The following is a 19,339-nucleotide window of genomic DNA, read 5'->3' as shown; positions in this document are numbered from 1 at the left end:
AAAAAATTGGCAGTGATGGAATTAAGTTGTCAGTCTCCGGATTAAGTTTAGAAGTGTGAGAAACAAGGGTGATGTTGCGGTGAGAGTCTGCTATAGATCACCAAACCAAGGGGATAAGGTGGACGAGGTTTTCTTCCGGCAACTAACAGAAGTTACTAGATCACAGGCCCTGGTTCTCATGGGAGACTTCAATCACCCTGATATCTGCTGGGAGAGCAATACAGCGGTGCACAGACAATCCAGAAAGTTTTTGGAAAGTGTAGGGGACAATTTCCTGGTGCAAGTGCTAGAGGAACCAACTAGGGGCAGAGCTCTTCTTGACCTGCTGCTCACAAACTGGGAAGAATTAGTAGGGGAAGCAAAAGTGGATAAGAACCTGGGAGGCAGTGACCATGAGATGGTCAAGTTCAGGATCCTGACACAAGGAAGAAAGGAGAGCAACAGAATACAGACCCTGGACTTCAGAAAAGCAGACTTTGACTCCCTCAGGGAACTGATGGGCAGGATCCCCTGGGAGAATAACATGAGGGGGAAAGGAGTCCAAGGGAGCTGGCTGTATTTTAAAGAATCCTTATTGAGGTTACAGGGACAAACCATCCCGATGTGTAGAAAGAATAGTAAATATGGCAGGCGACCAGCTTGGCTTAACAGTGAAATCCTTGCTGATCTTAAACACAAAAAAGAAGCTTACAAGAAGTGGAAGATTGGACAAATGACCAGGGATGAGTATAAAAATATTGCTCAGGCATGCAGGAGTGAAATCAGGAAGGCCAAATCACACTTGGAGTTGCAGCTAGCAAGAGATGTTAAGAGTAACAAGAAGGGTTTCTTCAGGTATGTCAGCAACAAGAATAAAGTCAAGGGAAGTGTGGGCCCCTTACTGAATGAGGGAGGCAACCGAGTGACAGAGAATATGGAAAAAGCTAATGTACTCAATACTTTTTTTGCCTCTGTCTTCATGAACAAGATCAGCTCCCAGACTACTGCACTGGGCAGCACAGCATGGGGAGGAGGTGACCAGCCTTCTGTGGAGAAAGAAGTGGTTCGGGACTATTTAGAAAAGCTGGACAACCACAAGTCCATGGGGCCAGATGCGCTGCATCTGAGGGTGCTGAAGGAGTTGGCGGATGTGATTGCAGAGCCATTGGCCATTATCTCTGAAAACTCATGGCGATCCGGGAAGGTCCTGGACGACTGGGAAAAGGCTAATGTAGTGCCCATCTTTAAAAAAGGGAAGAAGGAGGATCCTGGGAACTACAGGCCAGTCAGCCTCACCTCAGTCCCTGGAAAAATCATGGAGCAGGTCCTCAAGGAATCAATTCTGAAGCATTTAGAGGAGAGGAAAGTGATCAGGAACAGTCAGCATGGATTCACCAAGGGCAAGTCAAGCCTGACTAATCTAATTGCCTTCTATGACAAGATAACTGGCTCTGTGGATGAGGGGAAAGCAGTGGACTTGTTGTTCCTTGACTTTAGCAAAACTTTTGACACGGTCTCCCACAGTATTCTTGTCAGCAAGTTAAAAAAGTATGGGCTGGCTGAATGGACGATAAGGTGGACAGAAAGCTGGCTAGATTGTTGGGCTCAACGGATAGTGATCAATGGCTCCATGTCTAGTTGGCAGCCGGTATCAAGAGGAGTGCCCCAAGGGTGAGTCCTGGGGCTGGTTTTGTTCAATATCTTCATTGCTGATCTGGAGGACGGCATGGATTGCACCCTCCTCAAGTTTTCAGATGACACTAAACTGGGAGGAGTGGTAGATAAGCTGGAGGGTAGGGATAGGATACAGAGGGCCCTAGACAAATAAGAGGATTGGGCCAAAAGAAATCTCATGAGATTCAACAAGAATAAGTGCAGAGTCCTTCACTTAGGAAGGAAGAATCCCATGCACTGCTACTGACTAGGGACCAAATGGCTAGGCAGCAGTTCTGCAGAAAAGGACCTAGGGGTTACACTGGATGAGAAGCTGGATATGAGTCAACAGTGTGCCCTTGTTGCCAAGAAGGCTAACAGCAGTTTGGGCTGTATAAGTACAGGCATTGCCAGCAGATCAAGGGACGTGATCTTTCCCCTCTATTCCACATTGGTGAGGCCTCATCTGGAGTAGTGTGTCCAGTTTTGGGCCCCACACTATAAGAAGGATGTGGAAAAATTGGAAAGAGTCCAGCGGAGGGCAAGAAAAATGATTAGGGGACTGCAACACATGACTTATGAGGAGAGGCTGGGGGAACTGTGATTGTTTAGTCTGCAGAAGAGAAGAATGACGGGGGATTTGATAGCTGCTTTCAACTTCCTGAAAGGGGGTTCCAAAAGAGGATGGATCTAGAATGTTCTCAGTGGTAGCAGATGACAGAACAAGGAGTAATGGTCTCAAGTTGCAGTGGGGGAGGTTTTGGTTTGATATTAGGAAAATCTTTTTCACTAAGAGGGTGGTGAAGCACTGGAATGCATTACCTAGGGAGGTGGTGGAAACTCCTTCCTTTGAGGTTTTTAAGGTCCGACTTGACAAAGCCTTAGCTGGGATGATTTAGTTGGGGATTGGTCCTGCTTTGAGCATGGTGTTTGACTAGATGACCTCCTGAGGTCCCTTCCAACCCTGATATTCTATGATTCTCTTTGTTAAACTAAAAAGATTGAGCTCCTTGAGTCTATCACAGTAAGACATGTTTTCTAATCCATTAATCAAGGATTTGGGTTGACCAAAACTGCATTTTTTGTTTCATAAACTATTTGTCCGAAAATCTTTGCCCAGCTCTACTTACAACGATAACACTTTGGCCATTTAATTTGAGCAGGAGAATATGCTTCATACACCAATCTAGAAAAACAAAAAGAATTTAAGACATTACCTCGTTTTCCTATGTCTTTATTGTAAACATAAGAATAGAGTTTTCCATTCTTCTTGGCATTGTCTGTGTCTAAGATTATGGATGCCATCAGTTTCTTCACATTAACTATTCCATCCATCAAGTGATTCATATACATGTCCTTCACCTTGGGGGATTCTGTCCCTGTAATAGCATCATGGTGCTGAACCTTACATTTAAAAGAGATTTAAAAGTTACAATCCACTTGAATCCCAAATTTAGGTCTGCACAATTGAATTATAGTACTATGAATAAATCATCCCCACATGTGAGATAATTTAATGTACTGCTTTCCTACAACTGTAGTCCCAAATTTGTATTTTGACTCTTCCTAAAGAGTAATAAATGAAGCAAGATAGTCAAAGACAAGACACACAAAGATTTCCATCTATCTTTTCCTTTCAGTGTGAGATTATTATGAATGCCTTCCCACATAATCAGTGATTGGGTCACAAAAGTGAAATACGTAAGGACAGATATTTTTTTTCTGGGTCTCAATTTAGCCTTTAATTTTACAGCACAATATTACCTCCACAGTTGATTGCACCCTGTGACTAGGTGCTGCAGCATAAAAAGGGTTAACAGGTCCCAACAGGCCACATGGCTGCTGTGGTCAGAGTGTAAAAGGAAGGGGAAGCTGGGTCAAAAAGAGGAAGAGAGTGTCTCTTCTCTCGTGGTTGGTTGAAATGGGGAAAGCCTCTGAGACTATTACCCAGTGTTTTCCCACTATGTTTGCTTTGTTTTATGACCATTTTGTGGATAATAAAACAAGTCCTGAGGAAAGGGCCTTGAAAGGGCTGAGACTTGGAGCTTTATTTGCTTTTCCAAGCTGGGGACGCCTACCACTAGCTCTCTCTCTCACACACACACTCAGATGCATAAGTGACAATACATAACCAAACAACTTGATTTGTGGGCACAATGATTGACTGAATACTATTAGTTGTGCCCACCAACTAACCCCAGATGCAAATTATGGTTCAATACTTGCACAACAATTATAATTTGTGAATTCGTCTTCAAAACTCGCAGAAGCTACTAGATCGCACACCCTGGTTATCATGGGAGACTTCAATCACCGCGATATCTGCTGGGAGAGCAATACAGAGGTGCACAGACAATCCAGGAAGTTTTTGAAAAATGTAGGGGACAATTTCCTGGTGCAAGTGCTGGAGGAATCAATTAGGGGCAGAGCTCTTCTTGACCTGCTGCTCACAAACCGGGAAGAATTAGTAGGGGAAGCTAAAGTGGATGGGAACCTGGGAGGCAGTGACCATGAGCTGGTCGAGTTCAGGATCCTGACACAAGGAGGAAAGGAAAGCAGCAGAATATAGACCCTGGACTTCAGAAAAGCAGACTTTGACTCCCTCAGGGAACTGATGGGCAAGATCCCCTGGGAGAATAACATGAGGGGGAAAGGAGTCCAAAGGAGCTGGCTTTATTTTAAAGAATCCTTATTGAGGTTACAGGGACAAACCATCCCGATGTGTAGAAAGAATAGTAAATATGGCAGGCGACCAGCTTGGCTTAACAGTGAAATCCTTGCTGATCTTAAACACAAAAAAGAAGCTTACAAGAAGTGGAAGATTGGACAAATGACCAGAGATGAGTATAAAAATATTGCTCAGGCATGCAGGAGTGAAATCAGGAAGGCTAAATCATACCTGGAGTTGCAGCTAGCAAGAGATGTTAAGAGTAACAAGAAGGGTTTCTTCAGGTATATTGGCAACAAGAAGAAAGTCAAGGAAAGTGTGGGCCCCTTACTGAATGGGGGAGGCAAGCGAGGGACACAGGATGTGGAAAAAGCTAATGTACTCAATAATATTTTTGCCTCTGTCTTCACGAACAAGGTCAGCTCCCAGACCACTGCACTGGGCAGCACAGCATGGGGAGGAGGTGACCAGACCTCTGTGGAGAAAGAAGTGGTTCGGGACTATTTAGAAAAGCTGGACGTGAACAACTCCATGGGGCCGGATGCGTTGCATCCGAGAGTGCTAAAGGAGTTGGCGGATGTGATTGCGGAGCCGTTAGCTATTATCTTTGAAAACTCATGGCGATCCGGGGAAGTCCCAGACGACTGGAAAAAGGCTAATGTAGTGCCCGTCTTTAAAAAAGGGAAGAAGGAGGATCCGGGGAACAACAGGCCAGTCAGCCTCACCTCAGTCCCCGGAAAAATCATGGAGCAGGTCCTCAAGGAATCAATTCTGAAGCACTTAGAGGAGAGGAAAGTGATCAGGAACAGTCAGCATGGATTCACCAAGGGCAAGTCATGCCTGGCTAACTTCATTGCCTTCTATGACGAGATAACTGGTTCTGTGGACTTGTTATTCCTTGACTTTAGCAAAGCTTTTGACACTGTCTCCCACAGTATTGTTGTCAGCAAGTCAAAGAAGTATGGGCTGGATGAATGCACTATAAGGTGGGTAGAAAGCTGGCTAGACTGTCGGGCTCAACGGATAGTGATCAATGGCTCCATGTCTAGTTGGCAGCCAGTATCAAGCGGAGCGCCCCAAGGGTCGGTCCTGGGGCTGGTTTTGTTCAATATCTTTATAAATGATCTGGAGGATGGTGTGGATTGCACCCTCAGCAAGTTTGCAGACGACACTAAACTGGGAGGAGTGGTAGATAAGCTGGAGGGTAGGGATAGGACACAGAGGGCCCTAGACAAATAAGAGGATTGGGCCAAAAGAAATCTCATGAGATTCAACAAGGATAAGTGCAGAGTCTTGCACTTAGGATGGAAGAATCCAATGCACTGCTACAGACTAGGGACCGAATGGCTCGGCAGCAGTTCTGCAGAAAAGGACCTAGGGGTTACAGTGGACGAGAAGCTGGATATGAGTCAACAGTGTGCCCTTGTTGCCAAGAAGGCCAATGGCATTTTGGGATGTATAAATAGGGGCATTGCCAGCAGATCGAGGGACGTGATCGTTCCCCTCTATTCGACATTGGTGAGGCCTCATCTGGAGTACTGTGTCCAGTTTTGGGCCCCACACTACAAGAAGGATGTGGAAAAATTGGAGAGTCCGGTGGAGGGCATCAAAAATGATTAGGGGACTGGAACACATGACTTATGAGGAGAGGCTGAGGGAACTGGGATTGTTTAGTCTACGGAAGCGAAGGATGAGGGGGGATTTGAGAGTTGCTTTCAACTACCTGAAAGGTGGTTGCAAAGAGGATGGATGTAGACTATTCTCAGTGGTAGCGGATGACAGGACAAGGGGTAATGGTCTCAAGTTGCAGTGGGGGAGATTTAGGTTGGATATTAGGAAAAACTGTTTCACTAGGAGGGTGGTGAAACACTGGAATGCGTTACCTAGGGAGGTGGTGGAATCTCCTTCCTTAGAAGTTTTTAAGGTCAGGCTTGACAAAGCCCTGGCTGGGATGATTTAATTGGGGATCAGTCCTGCTTTGAGCATGGTGTTTGACTAGATGACCTCCTGAGGTCCCTTACAACTCTGATATTCTGTGATTCTATGAAAAGTGACGTTTGGGTAACAGTATATATAATTTTTCTAATCAAAAATGTGTAAGTTTACCTCAGAGACTGCCCATCGAAGACTGCGGAGCTGCTGTAAGGCCCAGAATTTACAAACAGAACCTGCTCGGTATTTCTGAACATACTGTACGAAAAATGACTCTCCAGCGTAGAGAAGTGAACTTGCTCTCCGTGCAATTCCTTTTAAAACACTGCGGGAGGTATAAAACCCAGTCCACGCTTGAAATGGTTCTACGAAGAATTTGAGAGACACGACAGACAGTAAAGTACTGTACCTTGCTTACTCCATTTTTGACTACTTACACTCCTTGACTATGCAACTTCTTATCTATAAAAAGCAACAGCTGCTGAGGGGAAAATAATGCTAAGCGTTACAAGTCACAGCACTCTCTCCCCACCCATTCACTGCGGAGCATTAAATAGACATGACCAGGAAGCTACAGTACTTTGTACTAGAAACTTACAAACTTTGCTGATTTGAGGCAATTATCTGTGAAAATAAGCCTCTTCTTACTGAAATTAATTTCCCATGAAATTGTACAAGACAAATTCAGTAGTGTCATTGGAGCACATTTATTTTTAATCAATAAAAGAAGAGCTTTATGATTGATAGTTATCATTTGTTATGAACCCTCCATATGCCTGACTAAAAGGAGGGGGGAAAACAGAATGAGTTTTAATTTCATTTCTTTGGCTGGAGTAGAATGGGTGATATGGCAACACGCATTCAGGACTACAGTGAGATTGCAAAATGTATCAACAGATGCCCTCAAGTGGTCAAAGAGGAGAATTTCAATTATTTGTTTGTGAGGCTAAAAACAGAATATGTGGCCTTACAAAGCACACAAACATCTAAATATATTTTGCAATAAGAGGCAGGGTAAACCCTTTGGGGACACTGTAATGGGGTCTACAAACCCCCTATTGAGCACAGACAGAAGTGGGAGTAAAGCCTCTCCTGTCTACAGGCAAGCAGTTTGATAACACCTCCACGCAGTTGCTAGAGCTGCCAGTCACAGAGGCAGGCACCCACAGCTGCAGCCAATAGATGCTGCTATAAAGAAGAGAGTGCAGAGAAGGAAGGGAAGGTAGAAAGGTCTGGGACGGCACAGGGACAACACCCCTGCATCTGGCTGCTTCCACGAACACAGCCAAAAGTCTGAAGCAGACTGCTAGACTTAATTAGAGGTGAGGGTCCATGAACTGCCCTGACCAAGGGGAAACTAAGGAGGACAGTCAGGAGCAGCAGAAACTGCTCAAAAGATCACACCAGGAGCTGGTGACAGGCACAAATTGCATGGAGATCTCCTAGCACATTGAGGGTGCTACCATAACACAAATAAGTAATGACAACCAACTGCAGCATGTAAAGTACATTGAACATACAGGCAGCTAAAACACGCAAGTGGCGGGATTGTGGTGGTCTGCTCATGGCAATACTAATAGTACATTTATCAGTGCATTACCTGAAATGATGCGATCCCTAGATGGAGGTGCATGAGTCAGGGGATCATTCTGAAAAATTATCATGGGAAGCAATGATCCCTTTTCATCATTAATTAAAAAAATATGTTAACAGCAGAAGATCCCCAGAATATTCGGCAAGCAAATTAAATATAGTCCAGAATACTCATGTGTCTATCCAGAGTGCAAAGGAAAATGATGAAATAGCCATGGATCCACTTACATCAGAGACAGAAGCAAAAAACTTCTTACTGCCATATGTGAATGAAATTTGGCTAGCTTGACCCTTATCCATCGGTAGCCATACCTGACTGAGTTGGAAGAATACTTTCATGGGGAACATTTTGTAGGCACCCTGAAGCAAATTCTCAGTATTAGGAACTGAGACGTCAGCCTAACTTCAATACCTTGAAAGATACGGCAACAAATTAAGCAATCAATTTGTAAGCACCCAGAAAATAATTAGGTTATAAAGAATAGCCAACATGAATTTATCAAAGCCAAATCATGTCAAACCACCCTAATTTCCTTCTTTGACAGGGTTACTGGCCCAGTGGATAGGAGAGAAACAACAGATGTGATATCTCTTGATTTTAGTAAGGCTTTTGACACAGTCCCACATGACCATCTCATAAGCAAACTAGGGGAAAAGCAAACTCGATGACATCACTATAACTAGGCTTGCAAGGATCAGATTTTTATTGGTAAATATCAGTCTCACTGTACACTCACAAACCGAAAAAAGAAAAAGTTTCCCTCAATAATAACGGAAATTTACAGATAAGCAAAGTAAGAAAAATGCTACTTGAAAACTTATCAGACTTTGATCTAAGGATATTTACTCTGTACATTTTGACACGTGATGTTGAAAATGTGTTTTAACAGTTATAAAGCTTTATTTTAAAAAAATCAATGTCTTCTATCATCAAATAATTGTGTGACCTGCCATTTTTGTCTGGCACTATTCCCATAATTTCTCATAACTGTGAAAATTTAAATTGATAAAAATTTTAAAAAATGCTTAAAAATAAACATTGATATTATCCAGTGAAATTATTAAAAAACCCCTCAGATTCTGCCAAGCCTAACTATAAACTAGTTGAAGGACCACAATCAAAGAGTAACTATTCCTGGCTCCCTGTTAAATTGGGAAGGCATACCTAGCAGAGTGCTACAACGGTTTGACTGGTCCTATTCAACATTTTCAGATGGTACCAAGTTGTGAGGGGTTGTAAGTCCTTTGGAGGCCAAAATTAGAATTCAAAATGACTTTGACAAACTGGAGAATTGGTCTGAAATCAACAAGATGAAATTAAAAAAAGACAAATGCAAAGTTCTACACTTAGGAAGGAAAAATAAAATGCACAGACTGGGTAATAATTAGCTAAGCCAGCAGTACTGCTGAAAAGGAACTGAGGTTATAATGGGTGACACATTTAATATCAGTCAACAATGTGAAGCAGTGTAGAAAAGGGGCAATATAATTCTGGGGTGCATTAACAAGAGTATCGTATGTAAGACTCAGGAGGCAATTGCTCTGTTCTACTTGGCACTGGTGAGGCCTCAGGTAGAGTACTGGGTTCAATTCTGGGCACCACATTATGAGAAAGAAGTGGACAAATTGGAGAGAGTGTCCAGAGAAGAGTAACAAAAATGATAAAAAGGTTTAGCAAATCTGACCTATGAGGAAAGGTTAAAAAACCTAGGCATGTTTAGTCTTGAGAAAAAGAAGACTGAGGGCAGACCAGATAACAGTCTTCAAACATATTAAGGACTGTTATAAAGAAGATGGTGATCAATTGTTCTCCATGTCCACTGAAGGTGGGACAAGGAGTAATGGGCTTAATCTGCAACAAGGACTATTTCGGTTAGATATTAGGAAAAACTCTCTCACTATAAGGGTAGTTAAGCACTGGAATAGACTTCCCAGGGAGATTGTGGAATCTCTGTCATTGGAGGTTTTTAAGAACAGGTTGGCCAAACACCTGTCATGGATGGTCTAGGTTTACTTGGACTTGCCTTTGTGCAAGAGGCTGGACTAGATGACCTCTCAAGGTCCCTTCCAAGCCTATATTTCTATGATTCTATGATGCCTTCTCTGGTATAAATGTTGCACTTTTGTACCTAAATTGTCCAGAATCACATGTACACTTTGAGCTCCCAGCAGCACTGTGACAACCTGAGGAGCACCACATAGTGCAGCAAGTGCTGAGCAACTCAAATTAATGAAGATAATTTTAACAGGCTTCCCAGATTATCAAGCGCTCCAGAGGTATAGGAGGACAAAAGGATTAGCGAACTACTCTAAGATGGGTGATTCCACCCTCCCTAACAGTGGCAATTAAAAGTTCAGATATTTATAGATTGCTTTCATGTCCCCTCTTCACCATCTCTTATCCTATCTGTGCATATCCAGTTCCTCTGGTCTGTTTTTACAGGACATACACTCTATTTCTCTCATCAGCTTTGTATACCTCTTTGGGTATTTTCCAGTTTATCACTTTCCCTTCTGTGCTGCGAAGCTCAAAGCACAGTGACCTTACTAACACTAAATAGAGAGAGACTGATTTTTTTAGACAGTACAATAAGCTTACCCAATGCTGCCGAATCCTTATAAAGGCATCTGAATTTCATTGAATCATAGAATATCAGGGTTGGAAGGGACCACTGGAGGTCATCTAGTCCAACCCCCTGCTCAAAGCAGGACCAATCCCCAATTTTTGCCCACCTATAATACATCAGTGTAAATCTGATGACTTCAGTGGAGTTACGCCAGATTTACACTGGTGTAATAAAGCAGAATTTGGCCCAGGATCCCTGCCCCAGAGTTCACGAGTTATCACCTTTCTGATTTCATAAGACCTACTTCTGTAAATACACCCCAAGGCAGCATGGCTTTAAACTAGTTTTTATATATAAACAACAGCATTGCACTACATGCTTATGTTTAGTGCACCTGCCATCACCCCTTCTTCCCCAAGTCCATCTTTGTATTGCTGTATCCAGTTTTCAGCTTGTGATTATGCTTGGTAATTATTGCTCCTTCATAACACGATATCTTGCATCTACCCACTGAACTCTCTCACTGAACTTTGCCTAGTTGTTCTAAATTCTGCAGACCTTATCCACTGTACTCGGCTTTCCCAAATCCCTGACTTGCAATCGTCAGGGGATCTGATTCGTCATTATTTACTCTATCTTTCAGGTCATCAGAGATTCACCAACAGTGGCAGCACGTACAGACATAGATATACTCCAAACCTAACCCTTCCTGGGATTTGCCTTTATTGATACTCACACCGCAAAGACAAACTTCAGGCTAAACTGTCTCCCACGCTGTGCTTTTCCTTTCAGGACCCCTTGGGTTCCACCCCTAGTTCCTGCTGACTCAGAAAGACACTCCAACCCCTCTTATATTTCAGAATTGGAGCTAATAGAGCCCACCAAATCGGAAAGAGTGAGTCAGGAAAAAAGCTCCTGTCAAGGTTCCTTCCCCACTCTGAACTCTAGGGTACAGATGTGGGGACCTGCATGAAAAACCCCCTAAGCTTATTTTTCCAGCTTAGGTTAAAGTTTCCCCAAGGTGCAAACTATTTTACCTTTTGTCCCTGGACTTTATTGCTGCCACCACCAAGCGTCTAACAAATATAACAGGGAAAGAGCCCACTTGGAAACGTCTTTCCCCCCAAAATCCCCCCAAGCCCTACACCACCCTTTCCTGGGGAAGGCTTGATAAAAATCCTCACCAATTTGCATAGGTGAACACAGACCAAAACCCTTGGATCTTAAGAACAATGAAAAAGCAATCAGGTTCTTAAAAGAAGAATTTTAATTAAAGAAAAAGTAAAAGAATCACCTCTGTAAAATCAGGATGGTAAATACCTTGCAGGGTAATCAGATTCAAAACATAGAGAATCCCTCTAGGCTAAACCTTAGGTTACAAAAAGGCACAAAAACAGGAATATACATTCCATTCAGCGCAACTTATTTTATCAGCCATTTAAACAAAACAGAATCTAACGCATATCTAACTAGATCGCTTACTGACTTTTTACAGGAGTTCTGACCTGCATTCCTGCTCTGGTCGGGGCAAAAGCAACACAGACAGAGAGAACCCTTTGTTTCCCCCCCTCCAGCTTTGAAAGCATCTTGTCTCCTCATTGGTCATTTTGGTCAGGTGCCAGTGAGGTTGTCTTAGCTTCTTAACCCTTTACAGGTGAAAGGGTTTTTCCTCTGGCCAGGAGGGATTTAAAGGTGTTTACCCTTCCCTTTATATTTATGACAGCTCCTTACACTCCTGTTACAATAAACTAATCCCAATGTCAGCTACTGATATCCATCGGTATATGCAGTGTATAAAAAACATATTGTTAAGTACCTGTTGAATATGGAAGAAAGTCTTGATAATTCTGAATATCCCATGTGAGGTTTCTGTTATACAATGCCTGGAAGTAATCACTGACAGTGGAATACTGGACAGTCACTCCAAATTGATCAGCATGCTTGTTAATGTAATCTAATAATGGGTCCATGTTGGAGTACTGAACTGATGCATTGAAGAACTGTTTGTCACAGCCCTGCAATTTAGAAAATAACACATCTATATGAGTTAGTGTAAGTTATAGTTATAGTCAGAGTCCAAGAGCTGAAGGCCTGAAGGGTCCATCAGATCATCTAGTCTGATCTCTTTGTATATCACAGGCTACTAACTACCCTCCAGTCAACCCTTACACCAAGCCCAAGAATCAGAATTAGACCAAAATATTACAGACCTCAGGAGACTGAATCATTGTGTGCCACAGGGAAAGAACAGGAGGCGCTGAGGTGCACCAGTGCCTAAAACCCTTATAATGGCTAGGAATTGATTAAGTGGGACATCCCCAGAAGATCCTAGCAAGTGACCCACAGGTTATTAACTTCCATGATGAGGTAGTTTAATGATGTTCTTATATTACGATTCTTATCCACTGTAAAACATCTTTCTTCCTTCTGAGCTCATCTGCATAAACCAGTCAAAAGTTCAGGGCCTAAGTAGCAAGAATGGGTTTGGTTATTCAAATAGGACAACTGACAAGTCCAATAAAAATTATTACCTCACCCACCTTGCCTCTCTAATATCGTGGGACCAACATGGCTACAGCAACACTGACCAACTGCCATGATCGACAGGAATTAAGTTAGGCTACATTGCACAACTCACAAAAGCATGCATTTCCTTGGTAGGGAGGTTGCCCAGTGTGTCTATCTGATGTCTGGCAAGGGCAGTTTTCAGTCAATTCTCTCATTCCTTTGCTTGCTCTTGACAAAAAGAGAAGGAGTTTGTATGTATTTTTGTGAGCCGAGAATAAACAATCTTACGTCAGTGCTGAGTAAGTGGTGGAGAGGAAAGGAACAACAAAACACACTAACAATCTGGACAGAATAACCACATATGTTACACAATTTATTGACAACCTCCCGCCTAGAATATGGTAAGCCCTAGTCTAATAAGTGGATAAACGAACAGTTAAATGGGATAATGAATCCACAAAATATAGGCAGCCTGATTATCAAAAATGCATGTGCATAACTACACACTTAATTTGGATGCCCACTTGAACTGATTGCATCTGCATACTGAGCATCTGTGTGTACACGTGTCTAATACAAAGCATAGCTATTTATTATTATTGTGTGTTCAATCATAGCAAATGCACAGGAAAATTAGGCACACAATTAAAATTACTCAACCAGTGTATTATGTGTACACTCTTAAAATCAGTCTCATGATAGATTTGTATGATGCACAATGATATATTCTCGGAAATCTTCCTCTTGTGCAGAAAATCTTCTTTGAACACACTGCCTTTCAACAATGACCTCTGCAAGATTCCCACACCAGCCCCACCTCACATCTTCACGTGATGTGTGAACCACAACATCTCTGTAGGCATCATGGGGAATAAAGAGCGCCTTCATAAATGTTAGTATACAACGCCAAGTTCAGTCTGCACTCATAATACTACTGGGTTGGGTGGACAGTTTGCACAGAAACATGAACTCACCCCCAAATCAGGGTGAATTCAGGATTATTTTTTGGTCTGCAAAAGTCAGCTTAGCTTTGGAAAGGGCCCCGAAGTGGCCTGATGATGAACACATAGCCTCAGCTTTCACTCTAGCTCTTCTCTGAAGAACCTTCCTGCAGCTGACCCCAAACAGGCAATCCTCTGACAAAAACAAGAGGTATCCTGATCATGAGGGAATACCATTTACTAGCACAGTTTGTCTGATCATAGAATCAAAGGACTGGAAGGGACCTCGAGAGGTCATCTAGTCCACTCTCCTGTAGTCATAGCAGGACTAAGTATTATGTAGACCAGTGGTTCCCAGACTTGTTCCGCTGCTTGTGCAGGGAAAGCCCCTGGCGGGCCGGGCTGGTTTGTTTACCTACCGTGTCTGCACGTTTGGCCAATCGTAGCTCCCAGTGGCTGCGGTTCGCTGCTCCAAGCCAATGGGAGCTGCTGGAAGCAGTGCGGGCCGAGGGACGTACTGGCCGCTGCTTCCAGCGGCTCCCATTGGCCTGGAGCTGCGAACCGCGGCCACTGGAAGCCGCGATCGGCCTAACCTCCGGATGCGGCAGGTAAACAAACCAGCCTGGCCCGCCAGGGGCTTTCCCTGCACAAGCGGCGGAACAAGTTTGGGAAACATTGATGTAGACCATTCCTGACAGGAGTTTGTCTAACCTGCTCTTAAAAATCGCCAATGATGGAGATTTCACAACCTCCCTAGGCAATTTATTCCAGTGCTTAACCACCCTGACACTTAGGAAGTTTTTCCTAATGTCCAACCTAAACCTCCCTTGCTGCAATTTAAGCCCACTGCTTTTTGTCCTATCCTTAGAGGTTAAGAACAATTCTTCTCCCTCCTTCTTGTAACAACCTTTTATGTACTTGAAAACGGTTATCATGTCCCCTCTCAGTCTTCTCTTTTCCACACTAAACAAACCCGATTTTTTTCAATCTTCCCTCATAGGTCATGTTTTCTACACCTTTAATCATTTTTGTTGCTTTTATCTGGACTTTCTCCAATTTGTCCACATCCTTCCTGAAATGTGGTGCCCAGATCTGGACATAACACTCCCATTGAGGCCTAATCCGTGCAGAGTAGAGCGGAAGAATTACTTCTTGTGTCCTGCTCCCAACATTCCTGCTAATACATCCCAGAATTATGTTCGCCTTTTTTGCAACAGTGTTGCACTGTTGACTCATACTTAGCTTGTGGATGTGTCATTAAGTTCTAAAGTGATACACTTACCCACGGCCATAGGACATCAGTAGTTCGGAACCAGGCTGCCCTCTTTTTAATGTTTGCCACCATGGTCTGTGCATAAAGATGAATGGTGGCATCAGTAACAGGGACACTCATGTTGGGGTAAACACCATCTTTTGGTGGATCTGGGAAAACTGCAATTCCATTCCAATAGAACCCGGATCTAAGTGGAAAGAGAAAGCAACATACTACAAAAAGGACTTTTACAGCAAGTTGGGGAAAAAAATGGATGAAATCATGCAGGGATACAAATCCAGTTTGGCACATGAGGATTCAGTAGCACAATTCTGGTTTACACTGGTTCTCAGTGTTTACTTTCTATTTCATCCATGTGACTTTATGGGCCCCCAAAGGTGGCTAGTATAAACACACTGAAAACTTAAGCTGTAGGAGAAGGTATATAGGTCTGATAAAAGAAGTATTTGGTTTGAGTTAAAATAGCCTGGAAATCTTCCTGCCCAGCCCCTGCTTTTCCTTACAAAAATATAATTTGCTGGCTACAACAGAGTATCAAACAGATTGTAGGTTTAAGTCTACTAAGGTTTTGTTTTAATGCAAGAGTTCTTAAACATTTCCATAGCATGGTCCATATGGCAGACTGTAAGCCACATCTATTGAGGTCCATTTCTTGATAAATGTGGCTTACAATGTATCATAGGGTTTTAGACTGCCACCATCACTGTGGGCACCTTCCACATAAAATCATTAGCAATAGCGAAATACCTGTCCAACTTCATGGAGTCTCTAGCTCCTTCTACATTGCATTCTATGCTGAAGAGGATAAAAACAAAAACAAACCTCTGTCTGGGGTATTTTCTGTTTATGTTGGTTGATTTGTTCATTTTGGGTTATTTAGTTAGTTGTATTTCTTTTTTAACATTTTGGGTGGGGGGGGGTGTCACAATAGATAGAGCTATAAGCGTTGTGTGTGTCACTATTGCTATGGTGGAAAGGCTTTTTTAAAGCCAATCCATTCTAACACTAACTTTTAAGATCAGGAATGGAGAATAAAGATTCAATCCTGAGAGTTGCTGAGCACCCTCACCTCTCATTGAAGCCAGTGGTAGCTGAGGGTTCTTAACATCTTGCAGAATTCAGTCTGAAGAGTCCAGACACCTTTTAAGCCTAATAGAAGCCTCTGACAAAAGAGAAAATTCAAAGTTCTCTTAAACAGAATAAGCTCAGCAGCCAGTCAGTCATTCTATACTTTGCCTAAAATTCTAAGGGCTCATCTTCACGTGCAGCACTACACCTGTGCCACTGTAGTGCTTAAGTGAAGACGCTTCTCCTGTCAGTGTAGTTAATTCACTTCCCCGAAAGAAGCTCTCCTGTTGACAGAGTGAAGGGTTAGGTCAGTACAACTACATTGCTCAGGGGTATAGATTTTTTACACCCCCGAGCAACATAGTTATACCGGTATAGGTCTGTAGTGTAGACCTGGCCTAAGATTTGATATTACTGAAGTGACCAATATTTCTGCAGGGTTTGGAAGCATTCAAACCTGTTTGAAAAGGGTATTTGCGATGGGGTGCAGTAGCTGTACTGATCCATAACGTGAGTGAAGATCTCATGGTTTTCAGATAAAGAGGGAGAGCCCCTCCATACAAACTGAAGCTTCTAAAAAAAACAAAAAGAAATACTGCAGAAAAAGAAATCACCATAAGAAACCAAACCTGCAGATAACAGAATATCATGATTAATAACACCTTGGGACTCAATTTTGAACTCCTTTACATGAACACAACTCCCACTGGCTTCAGTGGAAGCTGTGTACATGTAACAGATTTGGGCTAGCAGGGTCCAATCCATCTCCCCTGTAGTCAAGGAGAGTCTTCCACTGAGGAGGCACAAGGGGTAAAATCCTGGCCTATTGAAGTCAATGGGCATTTTGCCATTACCTTCAGTGAAGCCAGGATTTCACCCAAGGTTCATATAATCTCTGCCTAACGCCCAGCTTATTGGGCGAGATTCTTCCTTCATTACACATGTACAACCCCTTATCTTCACTGGGGTTCATCATGTACAGCTGAGGGTAGACTATGGGCCATCATAATAAACAACAGATTTGGTATGCCTGGGAGATTTTGCTTAAGAACAGAATTGGAACAGATGGGTTTAATTCTGAGAGATATCTACTCACTTCCCACTCATATTTTGTCACAACTTTTGTCCATAATAACTATCCAACAGTTTTACAAGCATAAAAAATTTCATTGGGTTTAAAAAAAAATCTTTGTATCAGTATTCACTTAAATACAGAATCTAAAAAAAGGGAGGAAAAGAAAGATTTCTTGACTTGAAGCTTGAATTGCCATCTATGTTAACAGCATTATCTTACTTGCTATGTATTTAAGACCGTTGTTCCAATCTCAAGGAGACTGTTCTCCTATGACTTGTCCTATTGCCCACTATTTATTGTGTATGTTTTTAAGATTAGAATAAATTCCTTTGTCTTTGACAAGAGGTCATGACGAAGTTATCAACAGAGCAGAATCTGACAAATATTGTTTCACAAACAGTCTCACAAACATGTCACAAACAGTGCATTTTCTTTACATGAGAAAAATCTATACTTTTGTCTTGCTAAGCTCGGAGACATGCTTCTCTTGAAGTCAGAGTTTACATACATCAAGAAAAAGCTGCAAAAGGGAGCTTGCATGCCAAACATTGGTTCCATTCTCTTGTGTAGTTTTACCTTGGTTTTCTGCATGTCATCCTTCAGATCATAGTCAATGCGAGAGATAAGGTGGGCATTAAATCCAGCCAGAGCATAAAGAGTAGGTGTAGTAGCAGAAGCTCCAAAGGGATCTACATGCCAAGAAAATCGAGGCCTCATCCCAAAGGTTTCATACAAAAATCCATGACCCTCTGTAAAGTAAAATTTGTTTTTACTAGTAACACATTTGTTCATCTTACAAGTTGCATCGGCATATGGTACTACAGTGAAGATTTATTTTTATTTTCAAACACACCTGAAGGTTTGAGGAAGTTAACAAAGCCAAAGAATTCACAGCAGCAAGGTGCACATTGGTGATATTTGCTTTGCTATCCCAAGTATAACTGCAGTAAAGAGTTAATGAAAAGAAATTATGACTAGATATAGACCAGGGAGACAAGTGGTGTGAGCCAGATTAAATTTAGGTTAACTCTCATATTGATGTCCAAATCAAGATGACAAGCTGAGTTTAGGGTAGACTCTGCTGAAATTATGCAAGCTGTTCTCATGAAATTTCAGCCACAGATCAGTGAGAAAATAAATCACATATGGTTTTGGATCCACACATTAAATGTCTCCCTCTATCCCCCAACACAAATAAAAATACCCAAATTATTTCCAGTGGAATTAAATTAATTTTAAAAACCCATAGTCATTTCTATTAGTTTTAGGTTTAGTACTTTCCTTTCCATTTATTAAAACATAAAAGCTAAATTATGGGCTAAATTCAAACTGAGTACAACCCTTTAAACGGAGTACAAAAATAGCCAAGAAGTGAGTATAAAAAAAGAGTACAGTGCTTGGGACCTTCAGTGCTATAGAAATGCAAAATTGTCATTTTATAGTTTCCAAGTTTGGAAATGCTTTTAGAAATATTTGAAGATATAATCATTTCTGTTTTATTGTGGATAGAATCTTATTCTGGGCCTTCAGATCATGGCTAATTTAATTATGAAATTTAGGGACACTATTTTTTTATTTCATCTCTCCCAAGCCTTATGATTCTTACCATGTAAACAGTATTAGTAAAGGCTTGCATTTTCATTCTCTGACTGAAACACATTTCAGAGTGTAGCCTGTTTTCTCTTTAACAGGTGTTACCGAAGGGAATAGTGTATATAGTGTGAACAAGGTTGTTGTGATCCAATTAACTATACAGACAGGAGGGCATTTGGAACACAGGCTCCAAGAGCCTAAGCACTACCTAATTCCAAGACGAACTCAGCAGACAGTAACACAGGAGTGCATGTGTGATTCAGGTTTAGTCACATGGACAAAGACTGAACACACAACACTGAGGATCTGGGAGGGGAACATGTGATGCTAATCTTTTTTAGAAATCAAAATCTGTTAGTTTCATTTGCTCCCGTTAAATTAGCTACCAAATCTGCATTTCCCTTTTAAAAAAAATCATATGCATTCACCTATGCACAGAATAAAATATGGATTTTAGAAACTTTTTAACCCCTCCCCCCCAAAAAGAAG

General features: G+C 42.1%; 1 protein-coding gene across 3 annotated transcripts in view; it reads right to left on the bottom strand.

Annotated features, from left to right (window-relative positions):
- Positions 1-19,339, bottom strand: part of MAN2B2 (mannosidase alpha class 2B member 2) — a 58,423-nt gene that overhangs the window by 20,091 nt on the left and 18,993 nt on the right. For 2 of the 3 annotated variants that reach the window (XM_073342561.1, XM_073342562.1), the window contains 6 exons: positions 17,834-18,006; positions 16,640-16,755; positions 15,124-15,301; positions 12,209-12,407; positions 6,407-6,597; positions 2,850-3,036 (listed from right to left, as the gene is read on the bottom strand). In XM_073342561.1, the coding sequence (XP_073198662.1) occupies positions 2,850-3,036; positions 6,407-6,597; positions 12,209-12,407; positions 15,124-15,301; positions 16,640-16,755; positions 17,834-18,006 (1,044 nt within the window). Of the gene's footprint in view, positions 1-2,849; positions 3,037-6,406; positions 6,598-12,208; positions 12,408-15,123; positions 15,302-16,639; positions 16,756-17,833; positions 18,007-18,110; positions 18,196-19,339 lie in introns of those variants that run through there. The other variant, XM_073342563.1, reaches the window with a different exon arrangement.

This window comes from Lepidochelys kempii, chromosome 4 (assembly GCF_965140265.1).
Source record: "Lepidochelys kempii isolate rLepKem1 chromosome 4, rLepKem1.hap2, whole genome shotgun sequence".
Classification (NCBI taxonomy): Eukaryota; Metazoa; Chordata; order Testudines; family Cheloniidae; genus Lepidochelys; species Lepidochelys kempii.
This window is presented reverse-complemented; position numbering and strand designations above follow the sequence as displayed.